Source organism: Tetrao urogallus (assembly GCF_951394365.1).
Source record: "Tetrao urogallus genome assembly, chromosome: 5".
NCBI classification, from domain to species: domain Eukaryota; kingdom Metazoa; phylum Chordata; class Aves; order Galliformes; family Phasianidae; genus Tetrao; species Tetrao urogallus.
In genome coordinates this window covers 37,906,966-37,925,638 of record NC_136818.1, presented here as the reverse complement: position 1 = coordinate 37,925,638, position 18,673 = coordinate 37,906,966, and the positions used below count along the sequence as shown (strand labels likewise).

The 18,673-nt window shown below is 35.4% G+C and overlaps 1 protein-coding gene across 1 annotated transcript in view; it reads right to left on the bottom strand.

Moving 5' to 3' along the window:
• Positions 1-18,673, bottom strand: part of CABCOCO1 (ciliary associated calcium binding coiled-coil 1) — a gene marked incomplete at both ends in the record, with an annotated part of 48,479 nt that overhangs the window by 18,489 nt on the left and 11,317 nt on the right. Inside the window, 2 exons of the mRNA XM_079535673.1 lie at positions 12,056-12,128; positions 17,575-17,719. Of these exons, the coding sequence (XP_079391799.1) occupies positions 12,056-12,128; positions 17,575-17,719 (218 nt within the window). The remainder of the gene's footprint in view (positions 1-12,055; positions 12,129-17,574; positions 17,720-18,673) is intronic.

Genomic DNA, 18,673 nt, shown 5'->3' with positions numbered 1-18,673 from the left:
TCCCTATTTAATACTCCATATCTTCCTGGCTGTTCAGTGTACAGTCTTTAAACTTTCCTAATTCTTAAGTAAGCTTCCTTAACACAGACTTCTACATTTTATTTTAATGCATACAGTTTCCTCCTTATTAGTTTGTGTAATGTTCCCTCCACTGTGCGAGAAAATAATAATCCACAAGACAAGTTCTCATTTTATCTTGAACTTGTCACATATTAAGATTCTCTTACTCTGTCAGACTTGTAAGCTTGTCTAATATCTGTCATTTGAACCCAAAATTAACAAAGTCTATCCACGCTGTATGGTTTTTCAGTTGCTCTGATTTTGATTATATATAATAATTTGTAATTTAAATTCACAGAAAGCGTGCCTATGTAGCAATGTGTTTTGCTTGTCAGTTTTAAAGGCTTGGCCTTTACTGACTGATACCAAAGCCCTGTTCTTCTGCTCATTGCAAAGTTCCGGTAATGCTTGGACTGACCAATTACTTATAGTAATTTGATTATGTACCCTTTTTTATTATTATTATTTACCCATTTAACTGAGGATTGATCAGAAGAAAGAGAGTCAATTAAATATACTGCAGTAAACCCAGTATGAATAACAACAGCAGGAACTGAAGTCAAACCAGCAGCAGATAGGAAACATGTAGATAAGGCTGAAATCTTGTCTTTAAATTCTCTTATTTTTCTTGTGCTTTGCTTTGCCAGGGTTCCAAACAGAAGGATATTACTCTAACATTCAGTAATTCAGAGAGCTATAATTGCAAGCACAGCAGGGAGTGACAATAGATAAAACCTTTGCAGTGGCAAAGTGAGCCACATTTGCCCCTCTACTTCTATCCTGACAATTTCTTGATTTCTCAAACAACATTTGATTAAACAGAAACAAATATGACTGCAATTCATCATTAGACTCAAAGGGTCATTCTCAAAATAGACAGAAACACAAAGATGTTTTTAGAAATCCCTTGGGGTTCACCACAATGCAAAACTGGTAGAAATTGAAGAAAAGAAAAAAGAATGAAGAACAAAGGAAAAAAAAGACAAGTCAGCAACCTAGCCTCTAGCTATTAGTTGCTTTTAACCTATGCCTAGAGGGATAACAGTAATGCTAAAATTGATAAAAGTCTCCAGCAACAAGCTTAAGTAAGGGTAAAATCTTTAAGTACTCATTTGAAATATGATCGTTACAGGTAATTTAACATTTCTCCAAATGTAAATCTTCAGCTTCATCCTAACTCCTGGAGAGCACAAAAAGCTGGCAAACTATCTTCCTTAGAACAAAAGAAAATCATTACGAGTCCTAAATGTACAACAGATAGCGATGAAAATGATAAATGGATGCCATGAATACAAAATGAACACAAAGAAAAACTCTGAGAGAATGTTAGGCAGATATTCAAACCATAATAAATTCTACAGAACACTCCTATCATTCCTCAATTTTATTAAAACAAGAGCAATATATGGAGTTTACAGAATCGCAATTGGTTGCAAGGTATCTTTATTCACATCACACAACATTCAGTGAATTTAAAGGATATAGACCCGAATTCCTGAATGTTAGTGTCTGAAATTTCCCCCACAGCCTTGATCATGTCAAAATTGAAGCCTTCTCAAGCACAGGATGTTTTCACAACTCTGAGACCATATTTGGAAAGCCCTGCTGTAAATGAAGCATGCAACATTCATCTTTATCACTTAGAATCTATGCCATTGCCTTAGACTGTTTTCACAAGCCAAATCTGATATATAATGTCAAAATAAACTACTGAGCAATTGCAAAGAAGATATTGTTACTTGTGTAGTGTTAGCTTAATAGAACAGAGCAACAATAAAAATTTTATCAAGTACACAGATTCTAACTTGAAGAAAACAGAGCATTAGCATGCAATACTTGAAAAATGCCCTCTGTTTTGAAAGTAATAACAATATTTTCTGTAAGATGTTTTTATAATATGGCTAGACCTTCCTATAGAAAAAATCAAAAAGATCAGAAGGACCATTTATCAGGAAAAAATAAAAATAAAAAAAATAAAAATGCTAACATTTCAGCTGAAAACATCATCCATATTTTTTGGGGGTTTTATCCCGGATTCAGCATCACCTGTAGCATAGCCCTGAAGAACCTCTGCAAGCTCTGGCATGGGCTCTGCAGTCTGAGACAGATTTTGAGAGTGAAATCAGTGTGAAAAATAAATAATAATAAAAAAAAGTAAATTAATAGAGATACCACCTTTGCATCTTCTTACGTCTCCATCAGAAGAGGGACGGCCAGCAGGGACAGAGAGGTGATTGTTCCTCTCTACTCTGCTCTTGTGAGGCCCCATCTGGAGTACTGTCTCCAGGTCTGGAACCCTTGGTACAAGAAAGACAGAGCTGTTGGAGAGGGTCCAGAGGAAAGCCACAGAGTCATTAGGGTACTGGAGCACCTCCCATATGAAGATAGGCTGAGGAAGCTGGGCTTGTTCAGCCTGGAGAAAAGAATGCTGCATCACTGCAGCCTTTCAGTACCTAAAGGGAGCCTACAAACAGGAGGGCAGTCAACTCTTTGAAAGGGTAGATAACAGCAGGACAAGGGAAAATTGTTTCAAGTTGAAGGAGGGAAGATTTAGGTTGGATGTCAGGGGGAAATTCTTTACAGAGAGAGTGGTGAGGTGCTGGAACAGGCTGCCCAGAGACCTTGTGGATGCCCCATCCCTGGAGGTGTTCAAGGCCAGGCTGGATGGGGACCTGAGGAACCTGGAGGACCTGGGGAGGTTGGTGGCCTTGCATGTGGCAGGGGGCTTAGAGATTCATGATCCTTGAGGTCCCTTCCAACCTTGGCCATTCTGTGATTCTGTGATTAAGGTCAACTAGAGATGCTGCCCATTTTTGTAAGTAAGGGAAAGCAAAAACCAGGTATAAACGGTTAAACATTCCTCCTCAGCTGTTTTAAGTTAGTCAAGAGGATACTCAAGATTACTTGGCTACTGAATTTCCAACAGTGCAATGGGAAACCAGAGCATAAAATACTCCAGATCATACTCTTAATCGTAAAACACTCTTAAAGATTCCAGCTGCTGTCTTTCCAAGACACCCTGAGGATATACAGTGTAGTCTACCTGTCCACTGCTGTTTTACTGAGTGCAGTAGCTGGAAGTACATAATGATGTCTTAGCTTCTATAAGAAAACAGTGATCGGTAGGAGACCTATAAAACATGAGGTTAAGTTAATGCTGATTACAGTTATCATTAAGAACCTGTTTGCTAAAACAGTGGAACAAGAGACAGTGAAACTCAATGGGCTGGAGCTGGTCATCAGCCCCTACTGCAGAAGAGGAACAGAATGTCAAAACATCTCTCTCTCCCCTGTCATTAGCAACCTATTTGTAAGTCCTGTTTCAGTTTCACATGACAAAAAACAAAACCAATAGAGGAACTCGGTCGTGGTCCCTGTCATTGCTTGTGGCCTCTTTGACTCTTCTCTGCATAGCTGCACATGGGCTACCTCTGCTCAGACTTGTGACTACGCTCAGGTTTACATTTTCCCTTCAGGTGCTCAGCAGGTACAAGGAAAGAACAGGAGGAGAGCTCTTAGCCAAGGCATATGGCTCTCTCTCCTGAACCATTTGGCAGTTTCTTTTCATATTTCTGGTGCCCTATGATGATGTTGCAGTGTATTTGACCCCTTTGTGAAAAAATCAGGCATTACTTTGAATAAAGTCTGTCTCTTTGCCGATTGTCTTCCCCATTTGAACCCTAATGAAAACATTCTGATTGATTACTCTGAACCTAAGTGGTGCCAGAAGTCTTCCAAAAGTCTCATATGTTACAAACAACAAATAAATACATATGTTGAAGAAAACAGTTGTTTTGTTAATGTTCTATTTACACAGCTGGGATCTCGGGAATTTTATCTATCTGTATATTCAGTAAGCTAGGCAGATTAATGTAAAGTGCCAGTTTGTAAGAGGAAAAAAAAAAGTAAAAAAAGAAGGCTCCCCCTAATCTATCTTTCTCGGCTCCATCCCCCATGCACCCGCATGCCTCCCCCGTAACCACAAAATACAAAGTAACTGGAGAGGATTCTGCACAGACAGATGTAATTTATAACAAAGACAGGAAAAGGCAACCCTAACTCAGAGCTTGCTGCCCTTCCTATAAAGTTCACCTCCTTACCAAGAAAAAGCAGAGAATAATTTGTTTGGTTTCTGTACTCAACTCCTTTTTTTCTTTTATTGTAAAAAGTTTCCATTGTCCTTTTATGTTTTGATTATTGAGTAAGTTTAAAGACTTGCCAAATAGCCCAAGATTGTTAACAGACCACCACTATTTAACTTTGAATGCTTTAAAAAAATAAAGGCAGAGTTCACATTAATATTCTATGCCCTCATTTTATTTATTATCTTTTCTTTGATACTTAAACATTTTCCTAGCTGAGGTTTATTAAATGTAAGCCTAAGTAGCAATATAAGTTACCTCACATATGAACCACACAGCCTATAAAACTCAGCTTTCTAATTAGTAACACTGCGTTTTGCTGAGAGTAGCATATTTATAGGAAATTGAAATAACATTTTACAAATTAAATATTCAAATACATTGGAATCAATGTTTAGTTAAAATTCTTCATATTGCATCTTAAGACAAGTTATAAAATTGAAGGTGAAAGTAGAAGACTTAAAATGCACCAGAAAGTTTTGTATAAAAGGAACTTTAAGCATCTTTAAAACTTATCTGTTGAATACATTCATATTCTCATAAAACCAACCAAAAGTATAAAAAGTTATTAAAATGTATATTGATTATAAATCATCACAGTAAGGAAATGCCACACTATTTATTTATATGAATAACGTCAAAATTTTATTCATAACATAAGGTCACAAGATGTATGCATTTGATACATACAGATTCACCCATGGGGATACATTCCCATGAAATATTACATTACTTGTCCATTCCACAGATACTTTTAAGAACACAATTTAATCTTTAAGATGATGAAAACCTGGAGATGAAAGTAGAGAGTGCAAAAATAGTTGTGTCCTGCAGTGTAAGCTCATGGATTTCTACTCACCTGCTGGAAAATTGGGAAATATGGGAAACTGCTCCAGCAAACCAGTCACCAGTGTCTTCACTCTGGACCTGCAAGTATCCAAATGATACCTGTCCGTCCTCAGGTACTTTGCTCAAGAACTTTAAAATTTACCCAAGTCTGCACTTCAGCCAATCTCATTGCCTTACTTTTACATAAATAAAAATACTCATCTATAAATACTTTTTAACATGTTATAGTCTTACAATGCAGCACTTAGTCTTCTGGATCTTAAAACACTCCGACAGGGGAAAAAAATACCAAAAAACTTGCTCTTAATGCTGTTCTATCTTTCAAATCAAAGCCAACAATTCCTACTTGGCCTGCATTCCAACAAAGAAATAAACCATTATTGCTGTTATCAAAACCACGCATATTAATACCCACATACACAGAGAAATCAAGTCACTTTCTAAATAATTAAAAAAGCCACACAGCACATCTGTGTATATGTAAATTCCTGCACAGTTCCAGAAACGTTTCAGCACCAGCAATTTAAGGTTTTTTCCTCTCTCTCCTATTTAACATCATACAATAAAAAATGCAATGCTTTGACAACTATACAACTGAAACAAAAATGATGATAAGCCTCACATCCATATATACGTATTTGCTCTGGTGTCTTCAGCTTTTCATCCTTCAGAGTGACAAGCAGCATGACCTCAGTCAATTCTCAGTTTAACTCTGTGTATATGAATAGATCCACCAAAATAAAACTTTACAAGTACTCAAAAAGAGGTATTTGTTTTAACACTGGCTTGTCAAAATGACAGTGCTCTGCGCACTGAAGGGGTAGCCTACAACATCTACTCCGCATTTTTCCTGCCTGAATTTTTACTATGATGAGTTCCTACATGGTACTGAATTAGAAAGCATGCTTGTTTTGTATTTGATGTTTCCTAAGAAAAAAAATTTTAAAAGCCTTTTGTTCATCATTCTGTAAAGCAAGATTTGCAAAGAGACTCTACACCTGGTTATAAATTCCACCAGCTCTCTGGAGCTGCTCCTGGCTTCAAGTCAGCACAGTTCAGCTACCAAAACACTGTAGAAGACCATTAGTGTGTGACCTAGACAAAAACATAACTCTTAAAGGTCAGTATATCTTCAGTACTGGTAACTGAGTATAGCAAATTCAGTCATTGTAAAACAAGAGAGGTTTCTAATGTGCAAGATACGCTTAAAATATTTCAAGTAATAATGCACACAATCCCAACAGACTTCACTTTTCGTTCAGTGTAATCACAAGTCCTTCAAGATCCCTCTGGTTATAGCCATAGCAAAATTCAAGATCAAAGGACCAAATCTCAGTTATTTTTGCCACCAAAAACCACCGGCTCTCCAGCTGCTTATTTCAGGTCTCTGGTATGACACACTTCTTCAGCGGACATCAAAAATTTTCCCTCAGACATCAAAAGCCCAAGTACCAGTTTGCTAGTTTTAAACATTCATAATCGTAAAATAATAAACCTACTCCTGAAGCTGTAGTTTTGATCTTCACAGTAGTAAAGGCTTGAGGAACAATTTTTGAAAGAAAAAATAAATAAGGACATGAAAATTAAAGAAAAATGGGATATCACACAACTTTGGTTTATCAAAGATATGTGATGCCAGACTAATTTCAGAGTTTACTTAATATGATAATCTATTTTCTAGACAAAAAGAATGTGTGAGACACGATGACTGCATGGGAGGCAAGGAATATCATACAGATGGGACTGAATGACCTTGAAGAATATTCACTCTTGCATTTAATGAGAAATTGTGAGGTGACATTGTTGGGGCACAATTTTTAAAAATCTGCAGTGCACTGAGAGTACCTCAGCTGGAAAACACAGTGATAAAAGAAAAGCAGAATAGCAGATCTACGACAAGAGAACCACATGATACAGTTATGAAATGTGTGACTGACTCTAGGACACATGTAGATTATTCCCAAAGAGAAAAAGAAAGCGGTATTATCATTGTACAGGGTCTTGCTTTTATCTCAGCTACAATACTACATGCAGTTTGGTCACTTATGCTCAAACAAAACTAATTTAAAGTGGAACAGTTACAGAAAATGACCAACAGGATGACTAAAGGCTGCTGTGTATGTAAGAATGCATATAGAACAAAAAAAACCAAACATCTTAAAAGCAGAGACTGGGGAAGACTGGCTTTTCAAATTTAGCTAAATGAAGGCTGACAATAAGATTGCTGTCTCTTTATATGCTAGAAAAATAAACACTGTGAACCGAACAAGATCTAAAGGTCAATACTGGCACAAATTGGCACATGGATAAGTGCATATAAGCCTGCTGTGAATACATTTAGACTGGAAATTAAAAGTTTTGGAATCATCACAGCCATCAGGCTCCAGAGCAGTTTTCTAACAGTAACAGCAGAGACAAAAAAGTTAACTTCTTAAGCTTGAGTTAGACACATTTCTGAAGAGGATTATATATGTTTACCTAATGAGAAGGCAGCAATAGATCTGAAAATCGCAGAGGTCCTTTCCAGTAGTATGCTCTTATTTCCTTTGAACTAGTCTTGATATCTTTGCTATGCTAATATTTACAAAACAAAGCTACAGTAAATCAACTTGTGGTTTTTAAGCATTACAAATATTTGAAACCTTTAAGCTTTAAAAAGCACGCACTCTATTAGCTGGGGAATAGGTCTCTCTAGCGTGAACTGATACTCATAGAAATGTTCTGGTTTCACACATCCTTAAAATGGAGTTCTCAAGAATCACTGAGCAAATCTGTTTAAAAAGAGATTGGTTAACCAAAGTAAAAGTGCAACACCGAATCAGATTTATATATCAAAGTGAAGTCCCAGACTTCAGGACTTCTGCCGTGAAGAAAGCTTAATTTGCTTTCAAATAGTATATAGTTTCAAATAGCTCTTCCTACTGATGGAAGGGATTTTGGTTCAGACTTAGAACCCAAAAGTTAACAAAACAACAACAAAAAAAATCAATCAACTAACAAGAAAAAAATAAAAAAATCCCAATCAATCAACCAAACAAAATAAAACCCACCCACATTTGTGTAAAGACCAGACATGTTCCAAAAGCTTAATGTTTCAGAAAGTAAGAGTACATGGAAAGACAGCATTAATGGAAACTGTTTTGGAGCTGTAAGTACAGGGGATGATACTTAGTGACTGCTATAATACTGAGTCTGCACTGCCATTAAACTTAATCTTCGATATTTTTATTGCAACCTGACCCGCTATGACATCTCTAAAGAAAATTACATTGTACACTACTACTTCAAGAAGTCAAACTTAGCTAGTCATCTGGGCCATAAAATAGCAGGTTACTCCATCAGGCTGGCTAAAGCAGCCAGGAATAAAACTAGATTTACCAACCACATTATTTTTATTAGGAAATGTTTCAAAGCAGACATAATCCCAGAAGACCTTAGCCTCATTCCATCCAAAAATACACAATGGAGAGCAGCAAAAAAACATGAACTGCAGTATAAGATACAATTTGTAAATCTGGAAAAAAAAAAAAAAAAAAAAAAAAAAAAAAGGAAAAAGCAAAAAGAAAAAAATAGGGCAGCAATGCCTCACCCTATCAAAGCAAAATAAACTAGCTGAAAATAGGAAATAATAAAAACTTCTACAAAATTCATGTATTAACAATTTAAACATTTGTTATAAGATCTGACATGTTAATGGGTGTTGCTCCATTGAATCCCTGCACATCAAGATTTAGTCTGTACTCTGTTTGTTTTCTTTGAATTTGCAGGCTAATATAAAAGCACTAAAATCACAGCTAGAGGGCAAAACCTCCAGAAGGGATAAAAGGTAGAAACATTATTTTTAAAAATAGCATTCTTTAAGACGTACGGTATGTTAGTCCTGCATGCATTTTAATTTGGTTATGGTCACAGTCTCATTAAAGCTCTGTTTCTTCTGTTGTCCATTTAAATGTAGGGAACTGCTCATAATAGTAACACAGCAAACAAACAAAAAAAGCAATGAATGTACTTGGCAATCTTAACGCATCTTATTACATTCTTGTACCATTGTGTTTTCTAACTGGTATTTGTGCGTATGTAATATATAGGTCTTTGTAGATCTGGAGTGAAGGAGAAGTAAGGGATTTGATAGCTGGAAATGCAATTTTAAATTTTAAAGACTGCCAAACTAGGTTAGATTTATGATGTGTGTTTTATCATCTAAGTAAGCTTTCATTTCTTTCAGTATTAACCTTTTTTTTTCCTAGGCAGTATGATCACCTCAGGCAGTTTGATTTAAAGGCTTTAGCCGATGCAGAAATATATTTAAATTAGCCAGTCATTTGTTCCTTTTTTTTTTTAAAGATTTAAATACTGTCTATATTTCACAAAGTTGGGCTTTATTATGCTAGCTGCATCAAACTCAGAATATTAATCAGACTGTGAAGCTCCACTAATTATGTGCCATATTTAAGTAACTTAGATTTTGTTAAGTGGCAAGCCCATAGATATTGTATGCATAATCTCACTCAGTTTTGAGTCATTTCCCTTTTCTTGTCTGATTTTATTCTACACAGGAAATGACAAGGTCATTTGGAAATAAATGCAGTGAAAGATCAAAAAGGAAATCTGATTGAGAACGCTGTATAATTGCCCACACCAGAGAAAAAATAAAATTCAATGGGCGTATAATCCATTGCTACAGGATTTATCTGGAAAACACATACCAGGGCTTCCATGAAAGGATATTCATTGCAACACTAAGGATTGCTTTTATTTGTTGTAGCTGAATCTCTTACGAAGATGCAGGTCTTCTTATTAGGCTAGTGGACTTTTATTCAGTAGGCAATATGTTCAGCACACATGGAACACAAATTGCTAAAGCAAGCCATCCCAGTTGAGCAAATCTTTGAGCAAATCTCCAAGTCTTCATTTGCAAAATAAGGTAATAATGACTAAGCTTTAAGAATATTATGGTACTTGTGATCTGGGCAAATATGGTTGTTACAATTTACTGTCTCTCATTCCAAAATAACAGTTTTCATTGCTGAAGGTAATGGAAAACTGTTCAGATGTTAGCAGCAGTGAGTTTAGGAGTTACAAAACATCCAGCTGTTTGCCATGGTATGTCTACAGAGGCTTTATTTTTATTTATTTATTCCAAGATGGTGATCTACATAGTGAGACAACGGTCAACCTTTCATCACAGATTTATCATCTACTTTAAGCACACAGATTTCCCAGACAAATCTCCAGTCCCTTCTGCTTGCTGAGCACATGCACTGCAGAGCACATGACTCCAGGCGGGCTCCTGCTGTAGCCATATGCATCAAACAACATCTGCCCCTCTAACTTGTCAGGTGACCTCTTCATCTAAGGGGCTGCAAATGTAGAAGATAACACTCTCCTTTCTTATGGATAAGCATTTCTATAGAAATAGCTTTAAGTCTATGCTGGGTACACCAATCATCACATTTCAGCATATTAAACAAGAGCAGATAATGCCATAAATTTGTATAAATTTGTGTAGCTTTGAAGTGCTAAACTGTAACCTGTTGAAGAACAATATTCACCCTATATCAAAATAAACTCTATACAAATATAAGAACTGATCATTTTGGATATTGCATGGTGGTTTGACAAATTAAGAGAGTCTCCACCATTGGACTCAAAATACAAAACAGTTTAAACCAAACTAATGCATAGGTAAAAAAAAAAACAACAAAAAAACCCAAACAACTGGAAGAGAGCAGCAGCTAAAAATTGTCATGAAAGTTTTTGTAACAGTTATATTTGAATTGTGCTTCTTCCTTTATGGATTACACCAAAATCCTTCACAGAAACACATTTCTGCTTTTCCACAGCGGAAGCTCTACCTTCATCAGAGGTGGTACTTTCAAACTGCGCAGATTTACTAAAGAAATTATGTAATCAAAGCCTCATTAAAAATCTTTTTATCAATTGGAAAGCTCCAGCCAACCACTGATCTTTTTAGCTAATATGAAAAAAGCAAAACTAAACAACCTTAGCAGTACAACGATGAAGTCCTGCTCTACTTGCTCACTGGGTTTTGCTGATGATTTCAGAAGAGCTAGAATTTTAAGCCACTTTACAACTAACCTCAGAATAACTCACACGTCAAACAAAGCTATTTTAAAAGTGACACCGGAAGAAATTATACCACATTGCTCATAGACCCAATCCACTGGCTTAATGTGTAAAAAAACATTTTCCGATGCATTAACTTTAACTTCGCTATGAACCGAAAAGCTAAAATATGTGCCAAAAAAGAAATTACACTACCATACCTCTCAGAGCAACCACTTGTCTCCTAAATTACAAATGTAAATTCTTTCTGATGTATGGTAAGATATATCATCAAAACGCACTATCAGACTAAAGGAAGGTGCATTTGATGAACTGAACCTGTCTGTTTGATTTAAGACCACATCCTGAGTCAACACATTTTTCTATGCATTTTTTCACAAAGAAGCTATAAAATATGACAAAGTTTAGAGTCAAGTCAATTCACTGTTAACACTATTTTCAAAATGTAGGATTTCTAGCCAGCTTGTTTCTTTATGATGGGTATATTTAGCTATTGGTGACCAATGTGGATGGATAAATAAATATGAATTAATTGTGGATACATAAATATCAGGACTGTGGTCAGACTCGTGCTTGGTACACAATCGTTCCTGATTTTGATTGCTGATTATAACATAGAGTCAGACTCATGCATCACTAATTCAAATGACAGGCACTAACTTAAATATACATACACAAAATTTTTGCTGATTTAACACAACGTTTTAACCAAGCACTGCATTTACACTTTTTTGAAATTCAAAATTAATTTTGAATTTGAGGATCAAAATATCTAACTTATATTCTTTAATCAGCCATTTTACGTTAGTAATGAAGTAATGTTGACATGAAGTTGCTTTGAGCAATACAAAACATATGCCAGAGTGCATTCATTAAATAACTCTACATAATGAATTCCATCTATATAAATGATTTACCTCATTACTTATCACATGTTCCTCTCTAGGACTGTGGAAGATATATTCATACAATTTATAGAGTCGAAATAAGCTGCAAAACAAGAGAAAAAGTAATACTAGTACAGCTTTAAATTTTTAGAAAGGCAATATTACGTAAAATTTTGTTTCACTAAAAGTCACTCTCCAAACCAGTCATACTCCAAATGTTAGGAAGATGTTGGCTAACTTCAGCAGACTGCTGTTTAACTTCTATAAGCTACAATATGCAGTGTGTTTAATTTATGGGATTTACTTTTAGATTGCTGTAGGAAATACAGTACAATACATCTGCTTTCTTTTACGAAGTCAAACTCTGAAAACACTAAGTTCTACTTAGAAAAAAAGTAATCTCTGGAACACTTATCACCAGGATACTCATGCCTTTAATATCGGTGGTGGTGAACAAGCAGGAAACAAAGCCAAATGACCTTGCAGATTTTGGGCTGCTGGTCCAGCAATCAATTTTGATGTTGGAAGACAAAGCAAAAAAAAAAGGAAGCATTTATTCTCTCATGATCATGTTTCAAAATCAGTGTATAATTTTCTTAAAGAAAAGCTAGAAGACCAGGTCGGCATACTGCAGTTTTGCATATTACTACAAAAGTAACAAAGTAGACCATCTCAATGGCCTAACATATTTATTTTCCTTAAAACATATATGGCTTTCCATTTCATGCTTTAAATATTATTCCTTGTTTCCTTTCTTTATGATCAATGATATGGTATGATTTTAATCAAAGGCTCACTTTCTCACAGTCCATCTGTTACAATTACTTTTTTCTCTTAAAATCACAATGCAGAACTTCTGGCTTCTGTCACGTCATTCTGACATATGATTTAAAACACAGCTCTACAGTTTCATAGCAAGTTCAGGTTGAAGAATGATTCTAAATTTATCACACTCCTCTGATATACCCATGAAGGATATGGCAAGCTTTTCATAGAATGTCAGTAACTGGTTCCTATGCTTTGTGGTTAAGGATAGGTCACAGGCTCATTTTGATTCTTTTTTTCCCCCATGAGTGTCAGTATGGCTTTTTCTAGCCAGCATGGCAGTACCTCTCTGCTCAACACTTGCAAGGCCACATCTGGAATACTGAGGCATGTTTTCAGTTGGGTTTTGACTAGATGGCCTCCACACATCTCTTCCAACCTCAGTGTCTCTATTAGTCTGTGAAGTAACTATTACAACAACGTGTGCAATTACCTAATACTAATGACACGGCTGCTGGATACTGGATACCATACTAACACTATGCTTGCACACCTAAGCCTTCCACTGTTTCTGGACCAGGATGTTAATTTTATATGTCCCTTCAAAGTTTTTTTTATATTTTAAGTTATATTTTATATGTCACCTCTCAAAAGGAAGGCAGCACCCTGCTTCTACAGTCCTTTGGTCTGTAAGTTAACTGCCAGTACAAAGACAGCACACATGGGCACTGACAGTCCCTTGTCAGAGCATTTCTACAACATTTTTAAAGCTATATTTTTATCTGAATACTTTCAGAGAAGCTCCTCCCTGCTTTGCTATGTATCTCTTGAATAGAGTGCCAGAATAATCCTATGGCTAGGTCAGAAATATATGTGAATTTTTTATTGGGAGCATAAGTATGATGCTCAAATACAGAGTTTCCAAGTTTTTCCTTTTTTTTCTTTTTTTTTTCAAAAGATCAAAGTCAATATTGTGGTAGGCACAGTACATGCTAGAAAAATATGATCTTTAGAGTAAAAATTCTGCAGTAATTTAATCATAATGCAAGTAATTTTAAAAGTTATCACAAAATCCTGGTCGAAGTATTAAAAGTAGAAGCAGTGGAGGAAGAGCAGGTAGAACATCTCCAAGTCAACAATAAGTGTTTTGAAGCATTTGTTGACTACAAAGTAGTTAAACAAGCTTTTTTGAGTGAAATACTTCAGGATTATACTATTATATATTACTATTAAAATGTGCTCATACATGCTTTCGCATTGAAAATGTGTTTACAGTACTCTATCCAGCCACAAAACTAATCATGGGCCATTCTTCGACACATGATGGTACCTTAGGCTCTTATGGAACCAGCCCCTGCAGCTGCCACCCTGGCTGGCTGCCCCACACCTCTGGGGCTCTTCCATCACCCCACAGCCATGCACCCAGCACAGGTGCTTGCAAAGGGAGGGGCTGTTGCGCTGGGATATAGGTGTCTGAAATCCAATCCTGGCTCTGGAAGGAAATGAGAAAACCATCTCGGGGAGTCTATGTTCAGCACACACTGTTTTAGCTGAGGGTCCTTCCCTGAATCACCACCTTTACTTACACAGTGCTGCCAGCCACTGTCACAGTAGCACGCAGCTTCCACAAAACGCTGCAGACCAGAGATGATTTGCTCTAATGTAAGCAGTGCTGAAGTGCCAACTAACAAGACAGCAGTGCTCCTTGAAGCTGTTGGGTGCAGCTCAGAATTCAAAGAGCACAAAGGTGCCACTGCCTTTCTATCTTACAATTACATATTCTGCAGCACAGTTAGTTAAATGCATCCATGAAACTTCCAAATATACTTGTGCCCAAATGGGTGCAGACGTTTTTCAACATATGTACAGATGCATTTCTTAATTTTGTGTGAAGTATTATGGCAGCCTCACTGAACATTTGGCTCTTTATGAGCCATATAAAAGTTTTATTCTACAGTTGCATTTAATTCAGCCAATTAGCATTTCTAAAAAAACAAATTTGATCACTACCTTGAATAAGAAATTTGGCTATCATAAACTGCAAGCTACCTTCCTCCAACCCAAAGCACACAGGTAATTAAGTTGCTACAGTATTTGACATTTCATTTGCAGTACATATCTACTGTAGTATTTCACCAAATAATTCCTGCCATGTTTCGGTGGAAATACAGGAATTTGATTATGAACTATGTTTGTGTGAAAATGACTCAGATAAAGTCATGAAATTATATGTGTCCCTTCACTCACATGCCTATTTGTGGTAAAAATCTAATAGAGATTCTTTGAAAAAGACAAAAAAAGAAATTATGAATATCACAGACATACAAGATATATGTATTTCAAACTGTATTGATAGAACCTAACATTTTAAAATTATTTCTTTTATTTATTCCAGTGCCTTGGAAAGAAGCCAGATTGAGAGCAGCTGAAAAACAGTACTTTCCCTTGGACTTTCTAACTGTGTTATGATATTCTCTATGGACTGTGTTACATGTAGACATAATTCACAGTATTTCAAAAATATTTCTTTGCTTTTGACATTTCTGAATATATTTTTATTTTCTCAAACAACTCTGTTTTGACCTGGCCCCCTTAATTCTATGTAAACGAGAGAATTTCTCCCTTTAATGCCCTTCAAATCAAATCACATCGAATATACATCAGTATTTATGTTAAAACCACTGTGTAGTTTTCTTTCTTCTATCAGGAATTATGTAAAATGTTTTATTTTTGTTTGTATCTGTTGCGAACAATTAAGAGCTTGTGCCAATATTTTCAGCAATTAAAGAAAAAATATTTTCTCATGCAAAGTAAGATCTTTAAGAATAGAACCACTTATGATGTCATATGAGAATATGAAGATGATTAATGATGACATATTTTCCTAGCTCCAATGCTTCCTGAAAGAAATGTCAAGAGCTACGATGATGTGTGTTTGCTGCAGGATACAAGATAAAAAGATGATAACTGTCACCTTCCACCAAACCTGAAGGTATCATTAGAGTTGCTACACAGTTTGTGTCGATGTGGTGAAGCATTTGTTCCCATTTCCATTATAAATCCCATGGGTTTATAGCTCACCTGTAAAAATGTGATCCGAACTAAAATGTGTCATATTATCTTGAGTAGAAGAAGAAAGCTATAGACTTATCATTTCAAATTAAAGAAAAAAAAGAGTGAAGAATAAGAAAAAATGCTGAAGTAATACACTAATTTGAGTTTTATTACAACTCAGTCAACTGAGTTCATAAAGCTCAAAATCCAATTACATAAAAATCATGCTGATTCAGTTTATCTTTAGAAAAAAGTATTCAACTGACTCAAATAATGGATTATAGAAAGTGGATATATACAGTACATTTAATAGCTTGTGGACATACATATATTTATCCACATATATATTTATGTGTATGTGCACATATCCATAACCTTGCAACAGCATGTACTTCTGAGCAGCTTGAACATGATATCACGTCTGGTGGCCACAATAATGCTGCTGCTAAAATATTGCATCCTGATTGTATTCTTGTTGACTTACTACTTCAGCAGTAGTAGGATGGAGCACCTCACCTCTCGGATGAAATTCCTGAGTCTGTGGAGGACTTACTTTATGGATAAGATCTCTTTTAATAGATAATCTACACAAGAGCCATAGAGATCCTATCTGGAAATAACATTTGTTCCAAATAAATATACAAAAGGCACAGACAGGAAAGGAGAAGTAGAAGAAGTTGAGTGAGACATCTTAAATGCCAAAATTTTCCTTTTAGTTTAGGGTTCGTTCTTGGCAGGACATTGGTTTGCCTTGATATAGAAACTTGACATTTAAAAAGATGCTCTCGTTTCATATGGGAAAATCCTGAAGTTCTTTTTACCTTCCATGAAAAAAACCACCAACCAAAATACCGCTAACAACAACAAAAATCCACAAACAGAACACCACTGTTCTGCTCAAGAAACAGACTAAATGGCTATAATACAATATGGTGTATAAGCAAACGTTACAATCATATCTTTTCTATTTTCCATCTTTTCTTGGCTGCTTATTCATGGGTAATACAGTAAGTTGAGGGACCATTCTGTTCACCTCATACAGTACAGGAAACAGTAGTATAGGATTATAGTCACTTCCTTAACCACAGTACTTCAAAGGAGAAAAGTTGATATATGTGTTACTAGAGAGGTAACACCTTATATGGAGAGATGTGTGATTGGCTACCCTCTAACCACTCATTTTTTTCTAATTATCACCAATTATTCCTGAATTCATATATTTCCGTGTCTGTTTAAAAATTGAGACTTGTCAAGAAATCTCTTCATGTAGACAGTGGACTTAGGCTAACTTTGAAATACATTTTCATTGCTCATACAGATCTACCATGGCTTTAATTCCATAAAGCACAGAACTATAAGCCAGTTAACAAGTTCACTGCAACTAACAAGACCACAGAAATACTGAAAGTTGTAGATGAGATCTAGGATATTATTCAGCTGGTTGGTATCTAGAATTAAATAGCTTTAAAAGCAATAATAGTCTCCATCCATCACTTTCTCCTTTCCTTTAAATCTCTCGAATCAAAACTCAAATCAAATATTTTCAGCATAATCCTACATCAAGATGAAAATCTAAATTTTTCATTCCTTTCCACTTTTTAAGTTTTGTGTGTGCAGCATATTGGCACATTATGGACATATTCAATTAAATAATTGTAATTTATTTCATCATCAGATTTCCCACAACATTAAATCATTTGAATAAGAAACAACATATCCTGGAGTAGTACCTGATATTCATGTAATCAATGATTGCTTTGGCTTGGTCAATGCTGAAGATATCCAAGTTACCACTTCTATCTGAATCAGTTTCTCCTATTCCAGCCATTGCTCTTCCAAGTTCCTTTATGTTATCTTCTAAGGCCATATGTTTGTCTGCAAAGTAATTCCAAGGAACAAAAAAACAAGTATAAACACAGTAGGATCTTTTAAAGCATACTCTGAAGTTTAAGTATTTATATTATGAGTAACGTGAAAACTTAAAAAATAACAGCAGTCAAACATTTTTGTCTGTTGCCATTATTCTTATCAATAAATGAATTGAAATTCCATCACAAAATCACTGATGGGTCCTCAGATAGATGTTTAAGACTTAAGAGATTGGTCTTTTATGTATGCAGAGACAGCCACAGATTAGTACGTAAATTCAAGATGCATTTACTACAATATAGCAACTTTCTTTAAAATCAACTATTGTTTCTGTACTGTAAAATATTGCTCTTCTGACCATATTCCTTACAGTATAAAACAGTAATATAGGAATAGATTATTTAAAAGGATACTGAATTTTTAAATACTTACAGTCATGATTCATTAAACATGACTATGCTTAATCTTCATGCTTCATCATTTGTACCTCTCAAAATAGATAATTACCTTACAGTTTTAACTTGAAAATAAAAAACAAATGCAAAAACAGTTCTGAACTAAAATTTATATTCTTTTTATAAAATGCCTTGGGAAAAATCTTGAAATACATCAGTGTTATCTATTTAAAGATAAAGGATTCATTTTTCTAATTTATGTAAGGGTACACCATCACTAGAGCAATTGTGAAGTTAAAAAAAAAAAAAAGTTATAAACACAATTTACTTGTTCTTTTTAAGTCCAAAATGTCTAGAATGGAGGATGGGGAAATATCCACCAGCAGTGAAACAGATTTATTTTCCTTATTGCTTTAATTCTCTACTGATCTGCTCCCTGGTTCTTTGTACAGAAAACAAATTAAAAAAATTACAACACTGTTGTTTTTATAGTTTTGCCCTTTGGTGATACAGCAATCAAAACCCTGAAAATTTCACCTCAGTTTTCATTAACAGAGGCAGCAGA